Source organism: Eubalaena glacialis, chromosome 3 (assembly GCF_028564815.1).
Source record: "Eubalaena glacialis isolate mEubGla1 chromosome 3, mEubGla1.1.hap2.+ XY, whole genome shotgun sequence".
NCBI lineage: Eukaryota > Metazoa > Chordata > Mammalia > Artiodactyla > Balaenidae > Eubalaena > Eubalaena glacialis.
Window position 1 is genome coordinate 186165945 of NC_083718.1, and position 21970 is coordinate 186187914.

Below are 21970 nucleotides of genomic sequence, written 5' to 3' on the forward strand. Positions count from 1 at the left end.
TGACCTCCAGCTGGCTCTCACCAGCAACACGTACGCTCCCTCTTCCCGCCCCTCCTAAAGCGAGAGAAATGCCCTGGGGGGGGGGGAATACGTTGCGATCCAATGTGGAGACCAAAGTTGTCTTTTTTCGCGCCCACCTAAAATTGAAAGGAAGAGGCGTGGTGCAGTATCGGCCCTGGGACCACACCGGCGCCCAGGCAGGGCCCCGCCCCTCCTAAGCCCCGCCCCTCCGGCCGTCTCTCCCTCCTGCACCCGTGGTTGGCTGCGCGGGGGGTGGGCGTGGCTGGAAGCCGGCGCTAGGACCCGCCGGAGCGCCGCGGACGTCATGGAGCGGCGCCTGGGCCTCTGGTTGAGCGCGAGGCGCGAGTGATCGGTCGGTGGTTTCCCTCGCGGGGGCCTGGCCCCGACTTCGGAATCGAGGCCGGAGCCGGTACCGGGGAAGAGAAGGGCGGGAATCCCTCAGGGGAAGAATCCAGGCTGGCAGGAGGTGAAGTCTTATTCCAGCCTAGTTTCGCTTTCCGCATGTCCGGCTTCACGCTACCGGCCCTGCGCATCCAGCTGTTCCCTCTGCGGCGGTGCCCTTTATGCGGGCACAACTCTGGCCTTATCTACTCCCAGGAGACTGCAGGGCGAGGCGGCCAGTGCACAGAGGCTGATCGCGGCGCAGCTGATGCCTCCGAGCTCTGACGCCAGCGTGGGGGGTCCTTCCCAGCTGCTCCGGTTCTGTGTGAAGGGAGGGGCGGTCCTGCCCAGATTCCCCCCAGACGGAGGGGGGGAGCAGTGGAGGTGGGCAGGCCCTGCGGCTGTAGGGGCCTTAGGAACTAGCTCCCGCTCCTGCCCCACCCCCTAGGTATCGGGAAGGATGACCACGCTCACGCGACAGGACCTCAACTTTGGTCAAGGTAGAGAGGCTGGACCTGCGGACCCTGGCGGGGGGCGAGGGAGGGCCTGGGCTGGCGGACTTCCCCGAGCGCACCGGGTTCTGCCCCCTCGCAGTGGTGGCCGACGTGCTCTGCGAGTTCCTGGAGGTGGCGGTGCACCTGATCCTCTACGTGCGTGAGGTTTACCCGGTGGGCATCTTCCAGAAGCGTAAGAAGTACAACGTGCCTGTCCAGGTGAGCCCCACATCCAGACTGGGTGCACTGGGTCACCCCCGTATCACAGAGTGGGTAGAGAGGAGATTTTTAACTTTCTTCCTTCTTCAGGCTCAGCCCTCTCAGTCCCCAGCGGCCTGGCCTTGCCTTCTAGTTCCCGGCAGCTGCTGATAGCCCGACAACCTCCCACCCCTCACCGCAGTGGCGTTTCCTTCTGTCCCCTCTGAACTGGGAGTTCCCCTTGCTAGAAGTTAGGGACCAGGCCCTCCGATTAGAGCCCCCCAGCCCCCCATCTTTGTATTTTAAAGGTCTCCTGAAGCTGGTGAATGGTTGGTTTGGGGAGGGGATTCTTATAAACCTCAGGCACCTTCCTTCTCCCCTCATTTACCCTAGTTGTAACGGGTTGCTTTAGGTTAAAAGGCAGACAAAGCAGTAAATATATGCTACTCTATCCCCAGCCTCTAGAAGTGCCTGTCCCTTAGAAAGCACTCAGTAAATATTAGAATAAATGACCGAATACTGGAAGGTGGTGGAAGCTTAAAAGATATACGGGGGGGGGGGGAACCCAAAAAACAAACAAACAAAAAGATATACAAGGAAAAGGAAAAAAAGAATCTGCACTTACTGAGCACCCACCGTGTACTAGGTACTTATCTCACTTAATCCTCACTTTTTTAAAATGAGGTCTTCCACAGATGAAGTAACTAAAGCACAGAGGAGTTAAGCCTGAGGCCACACAACTCCTTAGTTCCAGATTCTTTTTCTTAATAAATTTATTTATTTATTTATTTATTTATTTATTTATTTATTTATTTATTTATTTATTTATTTATTTATGGCTGCGTTGGGTCTTCGCTGCTGCGCGCGGGCTTTCTCTAGTTGCGGTGAGCGGGGGCTGCTCTTCGTTGCGGTGCGCAGGCTTCTCATTGCGGTGGCTTCCCTTGTTATGGAGCACCGGCTCTGAAGGCGCGCGGGCTTCAGTAGTTGTGGCTCGCGGGCTCTAGAGCGCAGGCTCAGTAGTTGTGGCGCACGGGCTTAGTTGCTCCGTGGCATGTGGGATCTTCCCAGACCAGGGCTCTCCCCTGCATTGGCAGGCGGATTCTTAACCACTGCGCCACCAGGGAAGTCCGTTCCAGATTCTTAATGCTCGAAAATGGATTACATTTCTGGATCCCGTCTCTGGAAAAATGCCTGTATGCTCAAACAGTCACAATTTAAAGACTTCTCAGACTCTGGAGGAGCTCAGTGACCCCGCATTAGGAACTCCTAATGCTATATTAAATGCTAATGTTGAGACTGAATTCTTAGGATCTTCTAACTTCTCTCCCTCTGTGGATAATTCAGTTCTTAGCCTCGTGATGGGAAGTCTGTCTCTTGGGTGGGGAGCCCTAGGGAACTGCTGCGCCTCTCTCCGAAGGCAGACAGGCCCTTGGGCTGCTGGAGGGGGTCTCCGATGGCTCCCCCATCAGTGCTGCAGCCTCACCAGCCATCATGGGGTTGTGTGCAGATGTCCTGTCACCCGGAGCTGAACCAGTATATCCAGGACACGTTGCACTGCGTCAAGCCGCTTCTGGAGAAGGTGAGGGCACCAGGCCCCAGCCCACCCCACCCCCAGTGCTCCTCCATGCTCCAGGATGGGGTGATGCTGGGACCATGCCGGGTCCCCATGACTCTTAACACCCAGAATCCTGTTCCCTGCACTCTGGAGACCACCCCTGCCCAGGGACAGGCCCCAGGGCATGTGGGCATGTTCAGGGCGTGCTGGGCCCGGGAGCCCTGGTTAGTGGAGTTGGCTGACTGGGTCCTGCCCAGAGGGTTTTGGGTCCTTCTCACCTGTTCTTTTCTCCCCCTCTGCCCCCAAGTTCTGTCTGAGCTTGGCCCCTCAGGGCTTCCTTATTCTACCTTGTTCTGCTCCCTGTGACACCCTGGTACCCGAGGGGCCCAGGCATCCTCTCCTCTCCGCGGGTACCACTCATGTCTGGGGGCGCCTACTTCAACTTCTCAAACCTCTGTCTGGGCTCTCAGGGACTCTGGGCCTAGAAGCTGAGCAGGGCTGTGAGTGTGCCTTTCCCATTCTTCCCTGGGCAGGGAGCAGGGGGCAGGGGCTGGGGGGTGGGGTAAGGGGGAGGCGGGTGTCCAGTTCTGGAATAGGGGGTTCCTGTCCTTGCAGAATGATGTGGAGAAAGTGGTGGTAGTCATCTTGGACAAAGAGCACCGCCCAGTGGAGAAATTCGTCTTTGAAATCACCCAGCCTCCGCTGCTGTCCATCAGGTGCGCTGCCTCGCTCCCCATCCACATGCCCGCTGGTGTGAGGTCCCTAGTAATACCGCCACCCTCACCCCTTTAAGGCAGCCCCTGAATGCCTTGCTAAAGGCCTGAGAGGAGACATGGCAAGGTGTGCTGACCTAACGAGGCCTGTTTGTGTCTGAGTCACAGCCGGCCGCCCAGTGGTCTCTGTGGACATCACACAGGTTACACGGAGACCCTCCAGTATCACACCTGGAAAATCACAACGTTGGTGAATGGCTAGTCCCAACCTCATTTTATTTTATTTTATTTATTTATTTATTTAAAAAAAATTTTTTTAATTAATTAATTTATTTATGGCTGTGTTGGGTCTTCGTTTCTGTGCGAGGGCTTTCTCCAGTTGCGGCAAGCGGGGGCCACTCTTCATCGCGGTGCGCGGGCCTCTCACTATCGCGGCCTCTCTTGTTGCGGAGCACAGGCTCCAGACGTGCAGGCTCAGTAATTGTGGCTCATGGGCCCAGTTGCTCCGCGGCATGTGGGATCTTCCCAGACCAGGGCTCGAACCCGTGTCCCCTGCATTGGCAGGCAGATTCTCAACCACTGCGCCACCAGGGAAGCCCCCAACCTCATTTTATAGATGGAGAAACCAGGGTCCCAAGAGATGATCTTGACCTGGTCACCCAGAGGCAGGACACAGACCCAGTTTCCTGACTTCCCAGTCAAGCATCCATCCAGTCCCTAGTCAACTAGAAGTTGACCTTGGATGGGTGTGTTGGGCTGGTCAGCTGCCAGCTTCGTGTGGTGAGGTCAGGGCACTAGAATCTGTCCCCACTTGCTCTGTGGCCTCGGGCAAGCCCTGTCCCTTCCCGGCTTGGTGTCCCGGTTCTCAGACTGGGCTGCACATTAGAACCACCTACTGGGGTTCCCTGTGCCCCTTCCCCCCCACATTCTGACTTAATTAGCCTGGGATGGGACTCGGCTTTAGTTTTCAACTCCCCAGATGATGTCAACTGTGTAGAGACAGGCAGCCAGGGCCTCAGAAGTCAATACACTCAGAAGCACTAGGGGGACACTGCAACCCCAGGGCTGCTTCCGGGGTTGCTTGCCTGCTGGTGGGAGGGGGACACCCATGTGCAGGGACACCCTCCTCTTCTCTGCTTCCCAGCTCAGACTCCCTGCTGTCTCACGTGGAGCAGCTGCTCCGAGCCTTCATCCTGAAGATCAGTGTATGTGATGCTGTCCTGGACCACAACCCCCCAGGTGTGCTCACTCCCACCCCCTCTTCCCTGGGCATTTCCATGGCTACCTGTGTTGGTCTGTGTCCTCAGGTCCCTACTTGGCTGCACCAAGCCTCCTCTCTTCCTTCCTGCCTTTTAGAACCCTTCTGAAAGCCCACCTCCTCCAGGAAGCTTCCCTGATGGACTCCACCTGGGCTTTAGTCTCCCTGTTGACTGTGACTTGTCTGAGCACTGGGTTTACACTCTGCTTTGCGGGGCTGCTGAGCCAGCTAGGGAGGTGGGAAGAGGCTGTGCCACGCAGCAGGCATGGGGTGGCCCAGGCTTGACCAAACTCTGGCCTCTTTAGGCTGTACCTTCACAGTCTTAGTGCACACGAGAGAAGCTGCCACTCGCAACATGGAGAAGATCCAGGTCATCAAGGTGAGATGAGACTGGTGTGGGAGGGTGGGCAGGGAGACCGCTGGGAGGCTCTGAAAACCAGAGTTCCATGAGAGCGAGGGCGTTGCCTATGGCAGGGCATTCATTACACGTCTTGCGGCAGCGCCTGGCATCGGTAGGCTCTCACTGTGCGCTAGCTCTGTGGCCACCTGCTTGTCATCGCCCCACCTGGGCACTTGGCGCTGAGAGCAGGGAGAGCCACCAGCTCACTGGGGGTTCTCAAGGGAGGGGATCCTTGATCCAGTTTCAGAACTGGTGTTTGGGGCTTGTTAAATCACTGGGGCTCCCGGCCCAGCTCAGATCTACAGACTCAGCCTCTCTCCGGTGGGGGAACCTGGGAATCTGCACAGCCAGCGATTCCCTGGTGATTCTGATGCTCCCCGAAGTCTGAGGATGCCAGCTCTGGAAAGGGAGAGGGTAGCAAAGTGAGGGCTGGCCATGGACCAGCCCCCTGCCACCCTTCCCTTGTCCCCTCCCTAGGACTTCCCCTGGATCCTGGCAGACGAGCAGGACGTCCACATGCACGACCCCCGACTGATACCCCTGAAAACCATGACATCAGACATCTTAAAGGTAAGCTGCTTGGGGCCCGAGTGTGCTTTATTTAGGGTGTGCTGAGGCCTTGTCAGGCGGCTTGTGGATCAAGGCTCGGGGGAGATGACCAGGGCATGCCTGGCTTTAGGCTCCCAACTCCCTCTTTCCCTTAACCCCTGGCTGGGGCCACACAGCCCACCCTTGTCAGAGACCCCATGGGTTCTCCAGAGTAGCTTCCCTGGCTGTCCACCTGACCATGGTGTTCGTTCCTGTCCATTAGATGCAGCTCTACGTGGAAGAGCGAGCTCATAAAAGCAGCTGAGGGTGTGCCTGCCCACCGTGGATGCCACAACTGTCGGACTGTGGGGGCCCAGCCTAGGGCAGTGCTGCAGGGCCACCCTGATTCCAAGTGCTCTTATTGCCTCTATGTATGGACCACCCACCCTCCAGCCTGGGGCTGCGCAGGCCTGGTTGCCTTCATGGAGGAACCCTCCCCAGGAGGGCAGGGAAGGGTGCTGGGGCCTCAATTTCTCAGCCTCCTGGGATTCAGCTGGCCAACGCTGCCTCAAATACTGTGCTGTGAGTTGTTTCAATAAAGAGCCCCCAGGGCTGAGCTGGGCTGTCACTACCTGGAGGGGAGGGAGGCTGCTTCTCTACCAAAGTGCCGAGGACCTTGTACCCCGACCCCTAGACCCGACCCCAGGCTGGTTTTACTGAACACATTACAACAAAATGTCAGAGCTACGTGACAGTAAGTTCACAGACTGGTGGGTTTGCCCCAGGTTGGAACTGGGGCAGGGGGCCTCGCTACCCCCTACAGGCTCATGCCTTGCCTGGAGGGGACCTTTGGCACTCGGCTGGCCCAGACAGAGGACGGATGAATGGCTGTCAGGGGACAGACTGTCAGGAGGGCCTGTGGAGGTGGAGGGGGGAGGGCAGGTGGGTCACCTCCTCTGGCCCCTGCATGGTCTAGGGCTGAGCCACGGAGGGGGCCGGGGTCCTGGTCATCCTGTGGCTGACGACGATGCTGCTGTTGGTGACGCGGGGACCATACCAGCCTGCCCAGAACTGGGTGTCCTTGCCCCCATGCTGGAAGAGGATGTGGCGGACACCTGGAGGGTAATCCGAGAAGGTGTGGGAGACCTGGGGGGGGGGGAGGGGAAAGGAAGTGACCACCAGGACTGAAGAGGGGACGAGACAGGATGACCACTGAGCTGGAGAGGGGACGGCTGGAGTCAGGTCCTGCAGGGGAGAGCCTCCTGGCCAGAAGGCAGGAGCTCCAGACAGAGGACTGGTGCATTCTGGGCCCTGGGGTTGCCCCGTATTTCCTGCCATCCTGGCCTTGGGAGAAGTGGATGGTGAGGGGCAAGCAGGTGAGGCCTCACCTCTGTCCACCTGGCATCGTTCCACTGATGGACGGTCATGGGCGTGGGCTCGAAGGAGGCCAGGACGATGTAGTCGGCCGAGGCCAGCTGTACTCGAATGTGGTAGGTGCAGCCACAGTCTGCTCTGGCGGCGAACCTGGGGGAGGGGAGGGCTTGGGACTGTGCAACCCAATACAGAGGTGGCCCTGGAGGCCACCACCTCTGGAGGCGGGCAGGTAGCAGGCCCACAAATTGGAGCCCCGAGTTTCATTTCCCTGCTCTGCCCATGAGGCCCAGCTGGCTTCAGTGCTCCCTGTGCCCCACTGTGCCCCTGGGGTAAGCAGTCTATCTGCGCTGGGCCTCAATAATCCCATCTGAGAAAAGGGGCAACCCTTCTGGGTGTTCCAGTGAAGATGTCACCATAAAAAGCAAAAGGCTCTCTACAGAGATAAAGTCCGGGGCTGTCGGATCTGTGACGCCGCCTGTACATTACAATGGAGGTTCGGGAGGGGTGGCCTGTGTGATGGGGGCTGCACAGAGCTCACCCTCTGGTCAGCCCTACTGCAGCCCTGCACACCTCTCAAGCCCCAACCCCCCACCCTTAGAGTAGTGGCCCTGGGGCCTGACTGGCACTAGGGTCCTGCTTCTGCCCTGGGCCAGGCCAGACAAAGTTCTGGGCACAGAGTAGGAGCTTGGGATAGAGTCGTGGGATGAACAGTGAAAGGGGCAGGGGAGGCAGACAGGCATGTGAGTATCTGCGAGGTCCAGGGAGGCTGGGTCCTGGTGTCTCTTGCTCCGGCGCCTGTTAGTGACAACTCATCTGTAGGCCTCAGTCTCCCCATCTGTAAACTGGGGTTAACATCTGCTGATGCCGGGTTGGGGCGGGGGGCAGTGTTGAATAAGTGCTGGGCCTGTCGGTAGGGAGGGGGGCAGCCCTTGCCCCAGGACTCCGCTGGGCTCAGTGGGCACTCCCTAGAGGGGTTCTCAGGAAGAGCGGAGGGAGGGATGCGGAGTGTGGGACTCGGGCGTGGGCCCCACTCACCAGTCCTTAACCTCGATGTCCGGCCGGAACTTGTCCAGTAGCTCCTCCCAGTAGCCCTCGGCTTTGAGGTCTATCAGCTGGGACTTGAGACACATCCTGCGGAGCAGAAGGTGAGGCGTGCGTTCCCAGGCGTGGCCCGGACCCAGGGAGGTGGTTCAGGGGCTGCAGGACAGCCACTGCCAGCGCGGACTCTGGCTCCTGCCTCCTTGCAGGCCCGCGGGGAACGTGCAGGGAGTTTGACCCACTCGTGCCTGGGTGGCGGTCATCCCAGTCCCTAGGCCCAGTGTCCCGGGCACCACGGAGGGCGCCTCCGTGAACTCAGGCCCCTAGACTGGGGACAACCTGTACCACCCCTGACTTACCCCAACCACCTAACGGGCTCCCAGCCTCCTCAAACTGCTCGCCTCCCCCACTGCCTATTAACCCAGCCACTGAGTTGCCTCCTGCTCCAGGAAGTAGATGCTGAGCTGGCTTTGGAACCCCCTTTCTGGAGCTTCACACACAGGCCCTCACTTAGGCCTGGGATTTGGCAAAAGGTTGTCCGGTCCCTCTTCCCTCCACACAGCTTCTCAGTTCAGTTCGTCTTACTCATAGGACGTGGCAAAGTACTTCTTGACTTTGGGGTCAGGGAAGTCTGTGCCATGCGCCCCGGGGAGGCTCTCCACCTTCCACTGGTCCCCTCCATTGGAGTCGATTTTCCAGGATCTCATATCCTCTAGGAAAAACAGAAGCTGCAGTAAGACCCTCTGGGTGAATGTTCAGCCTGGCCCTCTCCACCTGGTCCTGGGAGGGAGCGGGTAAGGCTCAGATCTCAAGGCATGCACCCCACGGCACCTTGGAGCCGCCCTACAAAGCCCCCCTCCCCACGTTCCCACCTGTGCCCACCACATCAATTCTGATCTGGGCCCTCTGCCTCCCGCTTTGTCCCTGAGCGGCTCAACTCCAAACGTGAAGCTGGAAAAAAAAGAGTATGACCAGAAATTCTAAACGAACCTTTCTTCACTTCCACGTTGCCCAGGGGCTCTGGAAATACCCAGGTTTCAGTTCTCGAACCATTAAATTATGAAGGGCCTGTGTGGGTAATTCTGTTCTTAATGGCTAATGTGAGTTTGTCCCAACTCAGACCACTTACTAGACGACTGGCATTCCCCTGACGTCGACGTCCAGGAGGTTAACTACGTAACTGAGATCTGAGGGGGTTTGCTGGTGGGTCGTGGGAGCCTACTGTGCCCACTCGGACCCCCTCTGCCCAGGGCAGGAGGGAGGACTGGGGGGCTGGGCATCCTCTGGGTTGGTGGCGTGTAGTAACCCCGTATCGGTGGAAGGGTCCCCACCAGGTTGCCTTGGCAGGTTTGTAGGCATAAGGCTGTCCCTCCCATCTCCCCCTTCAGACTGAGCTGAGAGGACCTCAGGAAACAGTGCTTCTCTACCCAGGCTTTCCAGAACAATCACCAGGAGAGCTTTTCCAAATTATTCCTTTGCTCCCTCTACTAGGAGCTCACATCTATTCCCCAGGTGCCCCGGGAGCCCCCCAGTAGAGAACCAGAAGAGGAATTCAGAAATCCAGAGCGGGCCAGTGCCCAGGGCAGGCCCAGGGGGAGAGCTGAGCAAGGCTGGGTGGCCGGCTCTGCAGGGCTGTGTGAGCTGAGCCGGTGGCCCGGCCCAGCTGGGCAGCTTCTGAGCAGAATTTGGGGCAGGCCAGGAGACCGAGTGTCTGGGGCACTGTCTACGGGGCCTCTAAGAGGGGCCTAAGGGCCTTCAGCAGTCAGGACTGGACCCCAGAAGCTGGGAAGTTCTAGATCTTTGAGCAAGACACTCATCTTGGGGACCTTATGCTCCCCATCTATAAAATGGAGCCAAACCCTTCTTATTTGGCTAACTCTCGGGATCTTCATGAGGATAAAGAGAGGAAGGGATTCTAAGTGAACAAACTATGCCTCTTAATCAACTGCTGCTATACCCAAACAGGAAGCATGATGCCCGGTACTAAATGAAGATGCTAAATGAAGAAAAAAAAAAGCCTGGCAAATATATAAGAGAACATAAGCAAAATAGGAGCCTCAAACCATGTGATCGTAGCTACCTCTCAAATTCCTCATTTTCTTCCTCTGTATCACGGGGTGACGGGAGGATAATGACATTTCTAAGACCTCAGACTAGTGCCTGGCACACAGGAAGCCCTCCCTCAACGTTAGGCAGCACAGACTGAACTAAAGGGGAGGGGGTCTGCAGGGTGTTTATTCATTCAACAAACGTTTCCTGAGCACATGCTATGTGGACACAGGGTGCGGAGTGGCAAGATCTGTCAGGCCCCAGGAACTTGAAATTTGTGGCAGGGAAAAAAAAAAAAAAAGATTCAGTTATTATAGGTGACCAGTGCTATGAAGGAAGGAAGTGGGGCGATGTGACAGACGTGGGGAGCACTGTTTTCAGATGGGGGATCAGGGCACATCTCTGAACTGAGACCTGGAGAATGAGGAAAGGGACCAAGGGAGCATGACAGGTGTTGCGGGGGGGGTGGTGGTGATGAGAGAACATTCCAGGTAGTGTGGGAACAGCAAGTACAAAGGCCCTGAGGTTCAGGAAAGGGACGGAACCAGCCCAGCAGCAGGCCCCGGCCCACCTTCGGCACACGGGTTGCGCAGGAGGTTCCTGCGGAGGCTGCACAGAAAGTAGAAGACCTTCCAGTCAGCCACGGACTGGTCCCAGTCCTCAGTGACGTAGCCCTCATGCAGGCATTTGCGCTTCCAGAGGGTCACAAGGTCGATGAGGTCGCGCCAGAGGCTGCAGACAGGGCGGCAGTTCAGCAGCAGCTGGCGGGCGGGCAGGTGCGTGAACACCTCCAGCAGGATGCTCTCGGGCAGCTGGTTGATGCTAACCAGGGCCATGGCCGTGGTGGGGTGAGATGCACGCACAGGCCTGTGGGGAGCAACAGTCGTCATGAGCTCTGACCAAGGAGGTGGACCCCTTAGATCCCCAGGGACCTGGGCCAGGGAACATTGGAGCCCCTTTCCAGTACATGGTAGACCCTCAAAATACAGAGTGGCCACATGTTATGCACATTTGAAAGAGTGCAATAAAAATATTGATAAAGTCTTCAGGGACTAATTTTTTAAGAGGCCCCACCCCCCATTAAAAAATTAATTGCTTAATTTTCAGTTGGTGGGCCTGGAGAACTGTAAGATTTTGCCAAGGCCATGCTGTTGTCTGTAAGCTCTGCAAAGGCTTTCAGTGATGTTATTTTAATACTATGAATTCGTTAGAACATAAAATCTTGGGACTCCCCGGTGGCAAAGTGGTTAAGAATCCGCCTGACAATGCAGGGGACACGGGTTTGATCCCTGGTCCAGGAAGATCCCACGTGCCGTGGGGCAACTAAGCCTGTGCGCCACAACTACTGAGCCTGCGCGCCACAACTACTGAAGCCTGCACGCCTAGAGCCCGATCTCCACAACAAGAGAAGCCACCGCAATGAGAAGCCCACACACCATAAGGAAAAGTAGCCCCCGCTAGCTGCAACTAGAGAAAGTCCACACACAGCAACAAAGACCCAATGCAGCCAAAAATAAAAATATAATAATAAAAAAAGGTGTGAGAGAAAGAACATGTATATAAAAAAAAAGAACATAAAATCTTTATTACTTCCACAGACTAGCTCACAACTTAAGTGATGAGCTGAGAAACAAACTTTCTCTCCCCAAATTGCCCACTTTAGCTGTGATAAAACATCCCAATGAGGAGGCTCCCCCCACAGTTCTGGGTTGGGCATCAGGCCACTCTGAAATGCCCAGAAACGGAAAAGCACGTTGAAGGTGAAGAAGAAAGATTGCTTGGGTTTGAATCCTGGCCTGGAGTGACTAGCTGGGAAGGTAGTCCCCCCAAAAAAAGGTGGTAACTGTCCCGACCTCAGAAGGGCTGGGAGGACTGAGTTAGTACAAGTAAAGCATTTAGCACAGGGCTGGTTGAGAAGTGCTCCACAGCATCATTAACCACACTCTTAGCCTTAGAACAAAACAACTCTCCAGTAGTTGCAGAGGTACCGGCCCCCAAGAACACATTCCTCCCTCTACATCTGAATTGCACAGGGTTTTGGGAAAATTACAGTGCCACCACCTTGGCCTGAATCTTGCCTGGGGGGGATCCTGGTTAACCAGCTAAGGGGATTCTCTCAGGTGGGTGGGAGTGGGCCTGTAGCCATTGTCACTCAAGATGGCTGGAGCAGATGGGCCTTATCTGCTTATGGGTGGGGAAGGGAATATCCTCCTGGGACATGTAGGGACACTGGGGAGACTTTTCATTTTTCATTGCGACTTGGCCAAAGGAGCAGTTGTTAACTTAAAACAATAAAACAGCCAGATATTTTACCAGCAAAACAGATTTATTTGGGAACAGCAAAGAATTGCAATTTGGGACATGCAACTGGTGAACCACTTGTAAGTCCTGCTAAGCAAAGCAGGGCGAATTCTTTTATAGAAGAGACAGGGAAGTTGGGAGGGACTGTTATAAACAAAAAGTCTCTGGAGGAAACTGGAGTTCCAAATATAGTGACTTTTCAATGGCTGAGTTGTGACAGTCTACCATTAGCTAAGCTGTTGCCAGGAAAGGAGAAAATCTTTCTTCCTCCTGCTGGCACTAGTAGTGTTACTTCTTGCCAGAGATCTGCGTTGATTCTTCCTGTATTGACTGTCAAGTACTCCCCCTTCTGGCCTCCCGACTCCATTTTAGTGACGTTTCCCTTCATTAATTTTCACATTTCCCCCTTTTGATCAAGATCTTTCTCCAAAAGCATCACTGATAAAGAGTCAGGGTTTTTGTCTGTTTTTTGAATCAGCATTCAGTGGCCTTTTGTCCCTTGATGCCAGGAAGGATCTTTTCTGGGTGTCCTGTCCCACGTCAGAGGGAAAGTGCACAGATTGGAAACCTATTGTGGTCACATTTCAGTAACAAGGAGGGGTAGGAGGGAGATCTCTCAGGAATTTCCCATCCAAAAGTCTGCATCTTAGAATAGTGAATACAGCAAGGGCACACTCAAAACTGAAGGAATTAAACAAGAATTTTGTAAAGAAGATGTGGTACATATACACAATGGAATATTACTCAGCCATAAAAAGGAACAAAATTGGGTCATTTGTAGAGACGTGGATGGACCTAGAGACTCATACACAGTGAAGTAAGTCAGAAAGAGACAAACAAATATCGTATATTAACGCATATATGTGGAATCTAGAAAAACAGTACAGATGAACCAGCTTGCAAGGCAGAGATAGTGACACAGATGTAGAGAACAAACGTATGGACACCAAGGGGGAAAAGCAGGGGGTGGTGGTGGTGGTGGTGGGATGAATTGGGAGATTGGGGTTGACATATATAAACTAATATGTATAAAATAACTAATAAGAACCTCCTGTATAAAAAAAAATTAAAAAAAAAAAGAATTTTGGAATGACACAGTGTAGGAATAAACATGAAGTAATTAAACAGTATTGTTATCTCAAAAGAAACTGTTTGGAATCAGATGTTTTATCAATGATACAGACTGTAGGTTGAAAATTCAAGAAACTGAATTTGGATAAGAATCCAGAGTCAGTTTTATAGTCTAGATGAAAGAAAGACACTTCTGTGAATTCTAAACCTTCTAACAGGCCTTGTCTAGACATCTTGGGCAAGCTGTCTCATCAGATGTCATCTGCTTCAAATCCAGGAAATCTTTACCTTCAGGTCACCAGATGGTGTGCAGGTCCAGTTAGGGTCTGGTGCTTTCTTAGATGTGTCACATGAATCCAAGAGTCTGTTCTCTGAAGTTTGGAGGCACAAGGGTAGGTTAGCAGTACCTGATGGGGCCTTTCCAGTGAGGCTGAAGAGAGTCTTTCTCGAGGTGTCTTTTCCAGTACACGAAATCTCCAGGTTGAAAGGTGTGATGCTTAAGGTCTTCGTCTCCCAAGAGCACACTATGAAGAAGATTGCTCTACCAAGAATTGTTATTTTTAATAGAAGCAATTAGGCCTTTACAATATTGAAATATATCTCCTTTCATCAGCTGTGGGTCAAAAATGGGTAGGGCAAGGAACATTGGGTGTCCTGTGACTGCCTCAAAGGGTGAGAGTTTGAGTTCTGAAAGGGGTGGATCTGAGATTTAGAAGAACCAATGGCAATGCTTTTTGGGGGGAGGGTCTCTATGAATTTTGCCCACTAGGTCTTAATAGTGCCATTAGTACGTTCCACTAACTCTGAGGATTTAGGATGGTAAGTACAGTGAAAATGTTGTAAAACCAGTTAAAGAGCACAAACTTGTCGAAGCACCTGACCAGTAAAATGGGTTCCTTGATCACTGTGAAGTTCAAGAGGGGTTCCCCAGGCAGGGATAATCTTTTCTATCAAAATTGTAGCCACAGAAGCAGTGGCCTGTCTGCAAGGGAGGGCTTCAATCCAATGAGAAAACATACAGACCATGTAATAAAATATGTTTATATCCATGAGATGGGGACAGCTATGTGAAATCCATCTACCAAACTTTTTTTTAAACTGGAATATAGTTGATTTACAATGTTGTGCTAGTATCAGGTGTGCAGCAAAGTGAATCAATTATACATATATGTATATCCACTGTTTTTTAGATTCTTTCCCACATAGGTCATTACAGAGTATTGAGTGGAGTTCCCTGTGCTATACAATAGGTCCTTATTAGTTATCTATTTTATACAGAGTAGTATATATACGTCAATCCCAATCTACTGATTTATCCCTCCCCCCCTTTCCCCTCTACATCTACCAAACTTTGAATGGCCCATTAGGCAATTCAAAGTGTCTGGGAGCAGTGCAAACAGGTTTCCCTGGATTGTATTTTGGGCAGGTGGGACAAGAAGGTAGGTACTTTTTGTGGCCTTATTAATATTTCCCCACCAACATTCATTCATGAATGCTATCATTTTGTCACTGGACCAAGAGTTCAATGCATGTACAGTGGTGAGGTATGGGAATCAGAATTTCTGGTAGGACCAGTTTGTTATTTGGCCCAAACCAGAGTTTTCTCTTTCTATTGAACCAGCAGTTCCTAGATCCCCAATACTGTTTTTCCTTTTCTGGGCATTGGGCATTTCTAGATTGTTATCTTGGGGAGCATCCTTTTGGATCATACCGGAGGTTTGGTCATTGGTTCCTTCGAGAGCAGCATTTTGGGCAGAAATATCAGCAAGGTGGTTTCTTTCAGCCTATAGGGACTCAAGCTTGGAATGCCCAGGGATCTTAATAATAGTCAAGGCAGCTGGCAAGAGTATAGCATCTAATTGATTTTGGATATAAGAACCATTTTTAATCTTTTCTCCATTAGAGGTAGGGAAACCTTGTTGTTTCCATGTTATTCCAAAGTCATGGGTTGCTCCAAAGGAATACTGACTATCAGTATAAATGTTTGTAGTTTTGCCCTTGGCTAAAGTACAAACCTCAGTGAGGGCATATAAATCAGCCTGTTGCGTAATTAAGCCATAGGTAAAGGCGTTGCTTCAACAATATCAAAAGGAGTTGCAATGGCATACTCAGCACAATATTTACCACTTTCTCCCTTTAAATAAGAACCATCAGTAAACCACGAAAAATCTGCATTGGTTAGAGGAGTCTCCTCTAAATTATTACACGGAGTCAAAGGGTGACCAGTAAGGGTCAGGCAGTGGTGAGGGGTTTCGTCAGTGAAGGAGGGGAGAAAAGTAGCAGGGTTGAGGTTAGTACAATGTGAAAGAGCTATGTGAGGAACAGTTAGCAAAAGGATTTCATAAGAGGTGAGGCAACTGACTGAAAAATGTTGAGTGGATGAGAATTTAGGAGGGCTTCCACTGCATGGGATACGAAGATGGTTAAAGGGGATCCCATGATTGTCTCTTTGGTGGCCTTAACCAGACGGGCAGTGGCAGGAATGGCTTTGAAGCAAGGGGGATATACCTGTGCCACAGGGTCCAGCTGTTGGCTACAATGCCCTACAGGTCGTTGATGGTCCCCCTGTTTTTGGGCTCCGAGGACATTCCCTGCCTTCTCACATACAAAGAGGGAAAAGGGAAGCTGGTAATTAGGATGCCCAAGGGCAGGTAGTCTCATTAAGCTTTTCTTTAAGTCTTCAAAAGCTGTGTCATCTTGATCTCCCCAATTAATGGGGTCAGATTTGCTGGTTTTTAATAAAGCATGTAGGGGCTGAGCCAGAAGAGAGAAAATTGGGATCCAATTTCAACAGTAGCCAGATAGCCCAAGAAAACCTTAGGAGCTTAGTTTTTGATTCTGGGCAGTTCAGGATGTCATGGAGTCTATCTAGATCCAGTAGTCCCTGTTCTGAGATCACGTGCTCTAAATACTGAACCTGAGTTTGAGCAAAGTGCCATTTTTCTTTGGAGACTTTATGTCCCTTTAAGGCCAAAAATTTTAGCGGGTGGATGCTGTCTTCCTGTGAGGAGGTTTGAGAAAGACAGCATAGGCGCAAATCATCTATATAATGTAACAAAGTAGAACCTGCAGAAAACATTACATCATCCAAATCAGCTTTCAAGATTTGTGAAAAGTAAGAAGGACTTTCTGTGAAACCCTGGGTCACTGCTATACGAGTATATCGTTGTCCGTCCCAGGTGAAGGCAAAAAGATATTGGCTAGCCTTATCAACTAGAATAAGTTGAAAAATACACTGCATAGATCAGTCACAGTGAAAAACTTGCTTCAAGTGGGAATGGATGTCAGTAGCATGCAGTGGTTAGGAACAACTGAGAGTTGAGAGATAACAATGTTTATTGCTCAGAGGTCCTGGATAGACCTCCATCCTCAGCCCCTGGGTTTTCTCACAGGTATAATAGGTGTATTACAGGGACTAGTGCAAGGGATAATGAGGCCCTGAGCCTTGAAATCTTCTTTTAAGGGTTTATACCTTGAAGGACTTCTTTACTTACAGGGAATTGATTAATTCTGGGGAGAGGTTTGGAGGGATCTATCTGAATCTTGATGGAAGGTGCCCTGTGAATTTCACCAATATCAGTTGGAGATTTTTGCCTATAAGGAGAGTGGTAGCTGATTCAATAGGGACAAATGATCAGTGTTTCAAGAATCAGCCCCAGCAGTGCCAGAAACAGAACAAATAAAAGATGTCGAAGGGTCTTTTAATTTACCTGGTGGGCTATTTTGATGGCTACTGTCAAATTCTAGAATTATTTCCCCCTTTTGGGAGAAAGAAATTCGGCATAATACTCTTCCAAGAAGTCTAGGCCTAATAAGTGAATGGAGGGAGAGGAGCTAAGGAGAGAAAGTGTGTGTCTCTCAAAGGGCCTAAACAAAAGGGAGAAGGTTCAGAGACAGGAGCCTGCTGAGGATTATTAGAGATCCCCACTCTCGGGACTGTATCAGTGCTCTGCAGCGGGGCTGAGCACCGAGAGTGCGGCTCCGCTGTCATAAGGACACAGAGAGATTCCTTCCCAATCTGGAGAGTTGTTTCTTCGAGCTGATTAACAGGGAGCACTGGGAAGAGCCCCTGTAGTTCCTCAGGGCCCCCTCATTGGGCATTAGGAGGACACTGGAAAGGCTGAGAGGGCTGAAAACTCCTGGAATGCTTAAATTTGTAACAGTCTTTTTTCCGATGCTCTGGCTTTTTGCAATAGCAGAAATTAGAAGGTTTTTGGTTTTGTTTAGGTACCTTCATTTGCTGGAGTTGAAGATTAAGAATTTTAGTGGTCTTTCTTTTTGGTGACTCATCTAGGGTGCAAGTGAGCTGATTTGCCAAATGAATCTAGAGTGGACGCAGTTTCCCATTCCATCCTGGTTCTTTTAAATAAAAGAAAAAGATCCTGGTTCAGCCCATTAATAAACATGGAGGTGACAGTTACCCTAGTGGACTCAACATCTGAAGGAAGACCAGAGTTTTCTTTAAAAATAACCTGAAGTTGATTAGAATAGCCATGAACAGGTTCATCAGATTTTTGTATGCAAGGCTGACCTTTGTTCTGATCAACAGGCTTAGGAAAGGCTACTGTAATTGCTCAGTGGAGGTTTTCAGTGAGCGTTCTAGCCTCTTGCCAAAAGTTAGGGGATTGCTCTTCTAAATCCCCTCCAGAATGTTCCCATGGGCTAGTTCCATCCAGTGTTTGCTTGACTCTCACCAACAAGCACGTGGAGTAACTGATATAAATCTGGGAAACCAGACTGGTAGGTTTGAACAAGTATTAAAATCTTCAGCAAACCTATGGGGGTCCTCAGTGACTTTAGGAAACTCTTGAACTATGGCTCACAATTTGGCTTAGTCCAGGGAACATAAGTAATTTGGGGTTTATTTCAATCCTCAGAAGATTAACTTTAAGGTGCAGGTTCTGATAGGTTCAGAGGAGGGAGCAGGGAGAGGCAGCAGAGCTGTAGGGAAAAAGGGAAGTTCAGCAAAAGAATTAGACTGGGGAGGTGCAGAAGGAAAGGAAGATGGCGACTGGGATGGGCTTGAGCACAAGACGACTGCCAGCATCCAGAGACAAAGAAGACGGGGTAGGGGAAAAAGAGACCTCAGAAGCCATTTTGTCTTTAATATTTTATTTGCCTCAGTTACTTTAAAAATTGTATATTGCAAAGAGGCAATTTTAGACTCCTGATACGTTTTGGAAGCCTTAAAATACCAATCAGAATTGGTGTCCAATTCAGTTTTGACAACTGCAGATCTGTGGCTGTCTAACACAATTTTAAGAAAAGAAGTTTGGGGAGTTCAGAAGTTCCCCATGCTGGTCATTGATGTTCTAAATTACGTGTTTCAGTAGGTCCATTTAGTTAAAAATGCATATAAGGAGAGACAGCAGTTTTTAAACATAAAATTGCCCAGGGTCCCTGAAAAGGGGGCGGCACCCTCAAAACATTTAGATAACTGGGATCCCATTTTTCAGGGGTTTTTCTCTAGAGCAAAAGAATCATTCTTAAACAGCCCACAGGCCAAACACCAGCACAGTTTCAATAGGAACAGGCTGGTTCCAAAAGTAGTCGGACTGAAAGCTAGCACCGTTCCAGCTGGAACAGCCTGATTTCAAGAGTGAGGCCAAAGTGCCAACTAAGTACTCACAGACAAACAAGGCCTTAACAAAAAAGGACGAAGCCTTCAAAGAGATCCCAAATAAAACCTGGAGAGCTTCAAAACGCAAAAAGAGCGGAGCTCAGATCCAGGAGAAAAACTTACCCTCAAACTGCAAAGTTGGTGAGAAAGCAGCTGAGTTCTGTGGGATCTGTGGGTACCAGCACCTGTTTGCTCACCAGCCTCGGAGTTGTTGGGGGTCTTCTCTGGATCTCAGTGAAACCTCCGTGTAATGTTAACCTAAAACAATAAAAAAGCCGCTTATTTTACTAGCAAAACAGGTTTATTTGGGAGCAGCAAATAACTGCAAGGCAGGATATGCAACTATGGCGAACCACTTACAAGTCCTGTTAAGCAAAGGAGAAGAGACTCTTTCACAGAGGAGAAGGGAAAGTTGGGTGTGGCTGTTATAAACAAAAAGCCCATTGGAAGACACGGGGCGTTGGAAGTATAATGTCTGTTCATTGGTTGAGTTGTGACCGTCTCTCATTGGCTGAGCTGTTGCCAGGCAAGGAGAAAATCATTTTTTCCTCCTGCTGGCAGTAGTAGTCTCACTTCCTGCCAGGTATGCCAAGTATGCCTCTTGATGTTGGGATTGTACTGACTGTCAAGTGTTCCTCTTCCTCATTTCCTGACTCCATTTTAGTGGGCTTCCCTTTTTTAATTTTCACACAGCTCACAGTCTTCTCAAAGCTTTCATCCCATTAAAAAAATGAGGGTGGGCACACACTCTGGCACCTGCCCAGGGAGAAGTATTTTTCCATTATCAGAGAAAAAAAACCAAACAGATAAATAAGGTACTTGTAGCTTGTGCAAAATGCTATGATGGAAAAATACTCCATGCGGCCAGGTCTTCCCATTTTTCAGGAGGAATTTTTTTTTTTTTTTTTAATTTTATTTATTTATTTATTTATTTATGGCTGTGTTGGGTCCTCGTTTTCTGTGCAAGGGCTTTCTCCAGTTGCGGCAAGCGGGGGCCACTCTTCATCGCGGGGCGCGGGCCTCTCATTATCGCGGCCTCTCTTGTTGCGGAGCACAGGCTCCAGACGCACAGGCTCAGTAGTTGTGGCTCACGGGCCTAGTCGCTCCGCGGCATGTGGGATCCTCCCAGACCAGGGCTCGAACCCGTGTCCCCTGCATCGGCAGGCAGACTCTCAACCACTGCGCCACCAGGGAAGCCCTCAGGAGGAATTTTAAACATTTTTTAAAAACATGAAATCTGTCAAATTTTAAATGTTGGCAACTTCTAACAGCATTGTCTAGGCCAAATAAAAGTCCCTGGGCTCCAAGATAGAGGCGTCTTAGGTACAAACACCTCCTCGACCTATCGTCCAAAGTCTGGTCTTTCGCTCTGGTTGCACGTCATCAATGGACTCCATTCCCAAAGCCTGAATGCTGAAGGGTGGAGGGGGTGAAGGTCATCCTGGGGCATTTTGGGGTGGAAACGTCCATATCAACCCTAAGAAGCCACCTCGCATCGACTGGGCTTCCCACGTACCAGGCCCAGAGCCACGCGCTGGCCTTTTCTCCATAGACCCTCCCTACAACCACTCGAGACACTGTTACTAAGCCCATTTCCGAAAACGGAAACTGCGGCTTGGGGAAGTTAGGCCCCCGTCCCAGGCCCTGCGGGCGTGACGGTGCCCAGAGTTCCTAGACTGTCCCCTGGCCGGGGCGCTGCACGCGAGGTTAAGCCGGAGCGGCCGCGGACACCGAGCATACTCCGGGACGGCCAAGCCGGGAAGCTAAGCGGTCCGCGCCGAGCTATCAGACCCTAGAGACTGGCCCCGCCCCGCGCCCCGCCCCGCCCGGAAGCGGCTCCCCCCAGCGCCCCTCCCGCGGCTGCCGGCTTCCCGGCCGGCCGGAGACAGCGTCCTCGGGCTCGGATAACGTCCCGACGACCCCCCAGCGCCGAACATCCAGGCCCCCTCCCGCACCTGTCGCCCCCCCTACCCGTCCCTTGCCTGGGCCGAGATCTGGGCGCGGGGCGGAGCGCTCGGCGCGACCTCAGCTCGGGGTCAGCCTGGAGCCTACGGCCTCGGCGGCGCCGTCAGCTCTCGCCCCGCCCGGCGCCTGCGTCACGCGCCGCGCTCAGGCCGCCTCCCTCGCGGCCCCAGCCTGCTGCTCCAGCGACTTCGCCCCGCCCCACGCCGGGACCGCTTCCCCAGACGCGAGCAGAGAAATCTGGTGTCCTCAGGCTCGGGGCGGCGTCAGGGGAGCTCCAGACCTCGTTTCCTGAACCTCAGTCTTTCCTTCCAGGCGGTGGGCGGCTCAGCAGTGGGGACCCAATTTCACTCTGCTTCCACCTCCCTCCGGTAGGCCGGAGCCTCCTTCTGACCTAGCCCTTCCCTCTGGGGGCCACTCCTTAGACCTCTATTCTGGTTCCCTGGATGCAGGGAGGGAGGTGGGCCCGCTTCCTGCCCTGGACCGGTGGGCCCCCGCCTGGAGGGTGGCTGCTGAAACTCTGGCCTTGAGCCTGGTTCGTACCGTCCCTAGGACTTACTCAGAGGTAAAAACCGCTCTGCGTTTTTGCTGGGATTAAGTTCATTAATTCCTTTCTTCATTCCACAAATAATTATCAAGCACCTACTTCAGGCAACCACAAAGGATCGTGCAAGGTGTGCACTGCCCAAGGGTGCCTGATCCAGGCCGGGTTGTTAACTCAGGGCTGCATATTCTCCGAGGAAGAGTATCTTTTGCTAACTTGCCATACAGTTAGTGGGTGGTGGTCCTGAGACAGGCTGGGACCTGGGACCCTTCGCTGCAGTGCTTGCACCTGGACAAACAATCTCTTTGAGCTGACAAGCTACAAAGAAACTATAAGGGACTAAAAATAACTGTGGGCATGTGCAGTTGGGGCAAATTATGGACAACAAGATGCAAAAAGACCAAAAACCCAACTGCCACTTCTGAAGAGCCCAAAAACAGAGCATGGGAAGCAAAAGCAGGGT

The 21970-nt window shown here is 51.9% G+C and overlaps 2 protein-coding genes across 10 annotated transcripts; one reads left to right on the forward strand and one right to left on the reverse strand.

Annotated features, from left to right (window-relative positions):
* Nucleotides 1-290: 290 nt before the first annotated feature.
* Nucleotides 291-6164, forward strand: MAD2L2 (mitotic arrest deficient 2 like 2). 4 transcript variants are annotated; one of them, XM_061184959.1, is made up of 9 exons: nt 292-487; nt 851-902; nt 997-1115; nt 2602-2673; nt 3265-3365; nt 4507-4601; nt 4926-4999; nt 5498-5590; nt 5832-6164. In XM_061184959.1, the coding sequence occupies exons 2-9, from the start codon at nt 863-865 to the stop codon at nt 5871-5873; spliced, it is 636 nt and encodes a 211-aa protein (XP_061040942.1). In that variant the 5' UTR covers nt 292-487; nt 851-862; the 3' UTR covers nt 5874-6164. The 4 variants fall into 4 exon arrangements, with proteins under 4 accessions (XP_061040944.1, XP_061040942.1, XP_061040941.1 ...); XM_061184958.1 differs by having other exon boundaries at nt 292-430; XM_061184960.1 differs by having other exon boundaries at nt 311-373.
* LOC133087572 (F-box only protein 6) lies at nt 3704-21082 on the reverse strand. Of its 6 annotated transcripts, XM_061184952.1 has the most exons (9): nt 21026-21082; nt 19125-19259; nt 13670-13922; nt 10581-10876; nt 8546-8672; nt 7958-8053; nt 6937-7072; nt 6500-6694; nt 5333-5419 (listed from the first exon to the last, which is right to left on the reverse strand). In XM_061184952.1, exons 4-8 carry the CDS (start codon nt 10843-10845, stop codon nt 6521-6523), a joined length of 798 nt encoding a protein of 265 aa, XP_061040935.1. In that variant the 5' UTR covers nt 10846-10876; nt 13670-13922; nt 19125-19259; nt 21026-21082; the 3' UTR covers nt 5333-5419; nt 6500-6520. The 6 variants fall into 6 exon arrangements, with proteins under 6 accessions (XP_061040939.1, XP_061040935.1, XP_061040937.1 ...); XM_061184956.1 differs by lacking the exon at nt 6500-6694 and having other exon boundaries at nt 3704-5419; XM_061184954.1 differs by lacking the exon at nt 5333-5419 and having other exon boundaries at nt 5591-6694; nt 13670-13752.
* Between the last annotated feature and the right edge of the window lie 888 nt (nt 21083-21970).

Coding starts and splice junctions, on each gene's coding strand:
- LOC133087572 (XM_061184952.1), bottom strand. CDS start 10,845: ATGGCCCTGGTTAGCATCAACCAGCTGCCCGAGAGCATCCTGCTGGAG. Junction 7,073..7,957: donor GACATCGAGGTTAAGGACTG/GTGAGTGGGGCC, acceptor CCCCTCCCCCAG/GTTCGCCGCCAGAGCAGACT. Junction 6,695..6,936: donor ACGATGCCAGGTGGACAGAG/GTGAGGCCTCAC, acceptor CCCCCCCCCCAG/GTCTCCCACACCTTCTCGGA.
- MAD2L2 (XM_061184959.1), top strand. CDS start 863: ATGACCACGCTCACGCGACAGGACCTCAACTTTGGTCAAG. Junction 2,674..3,264: donor TCAAGCCGCTTCTGGAGAAG/GTGAGGGCACCA, acceptor CTGTCCTTGCAG/AATGATGTGGAGAAAGTGGT. Junction 3,366..4,506: donor CCTCCGCTGCTGTCCATCAG/GTGCGCTGCCTC, acceptor TCTGCTTCCCAG/CTCAGACTCCCTGCTGTCTC.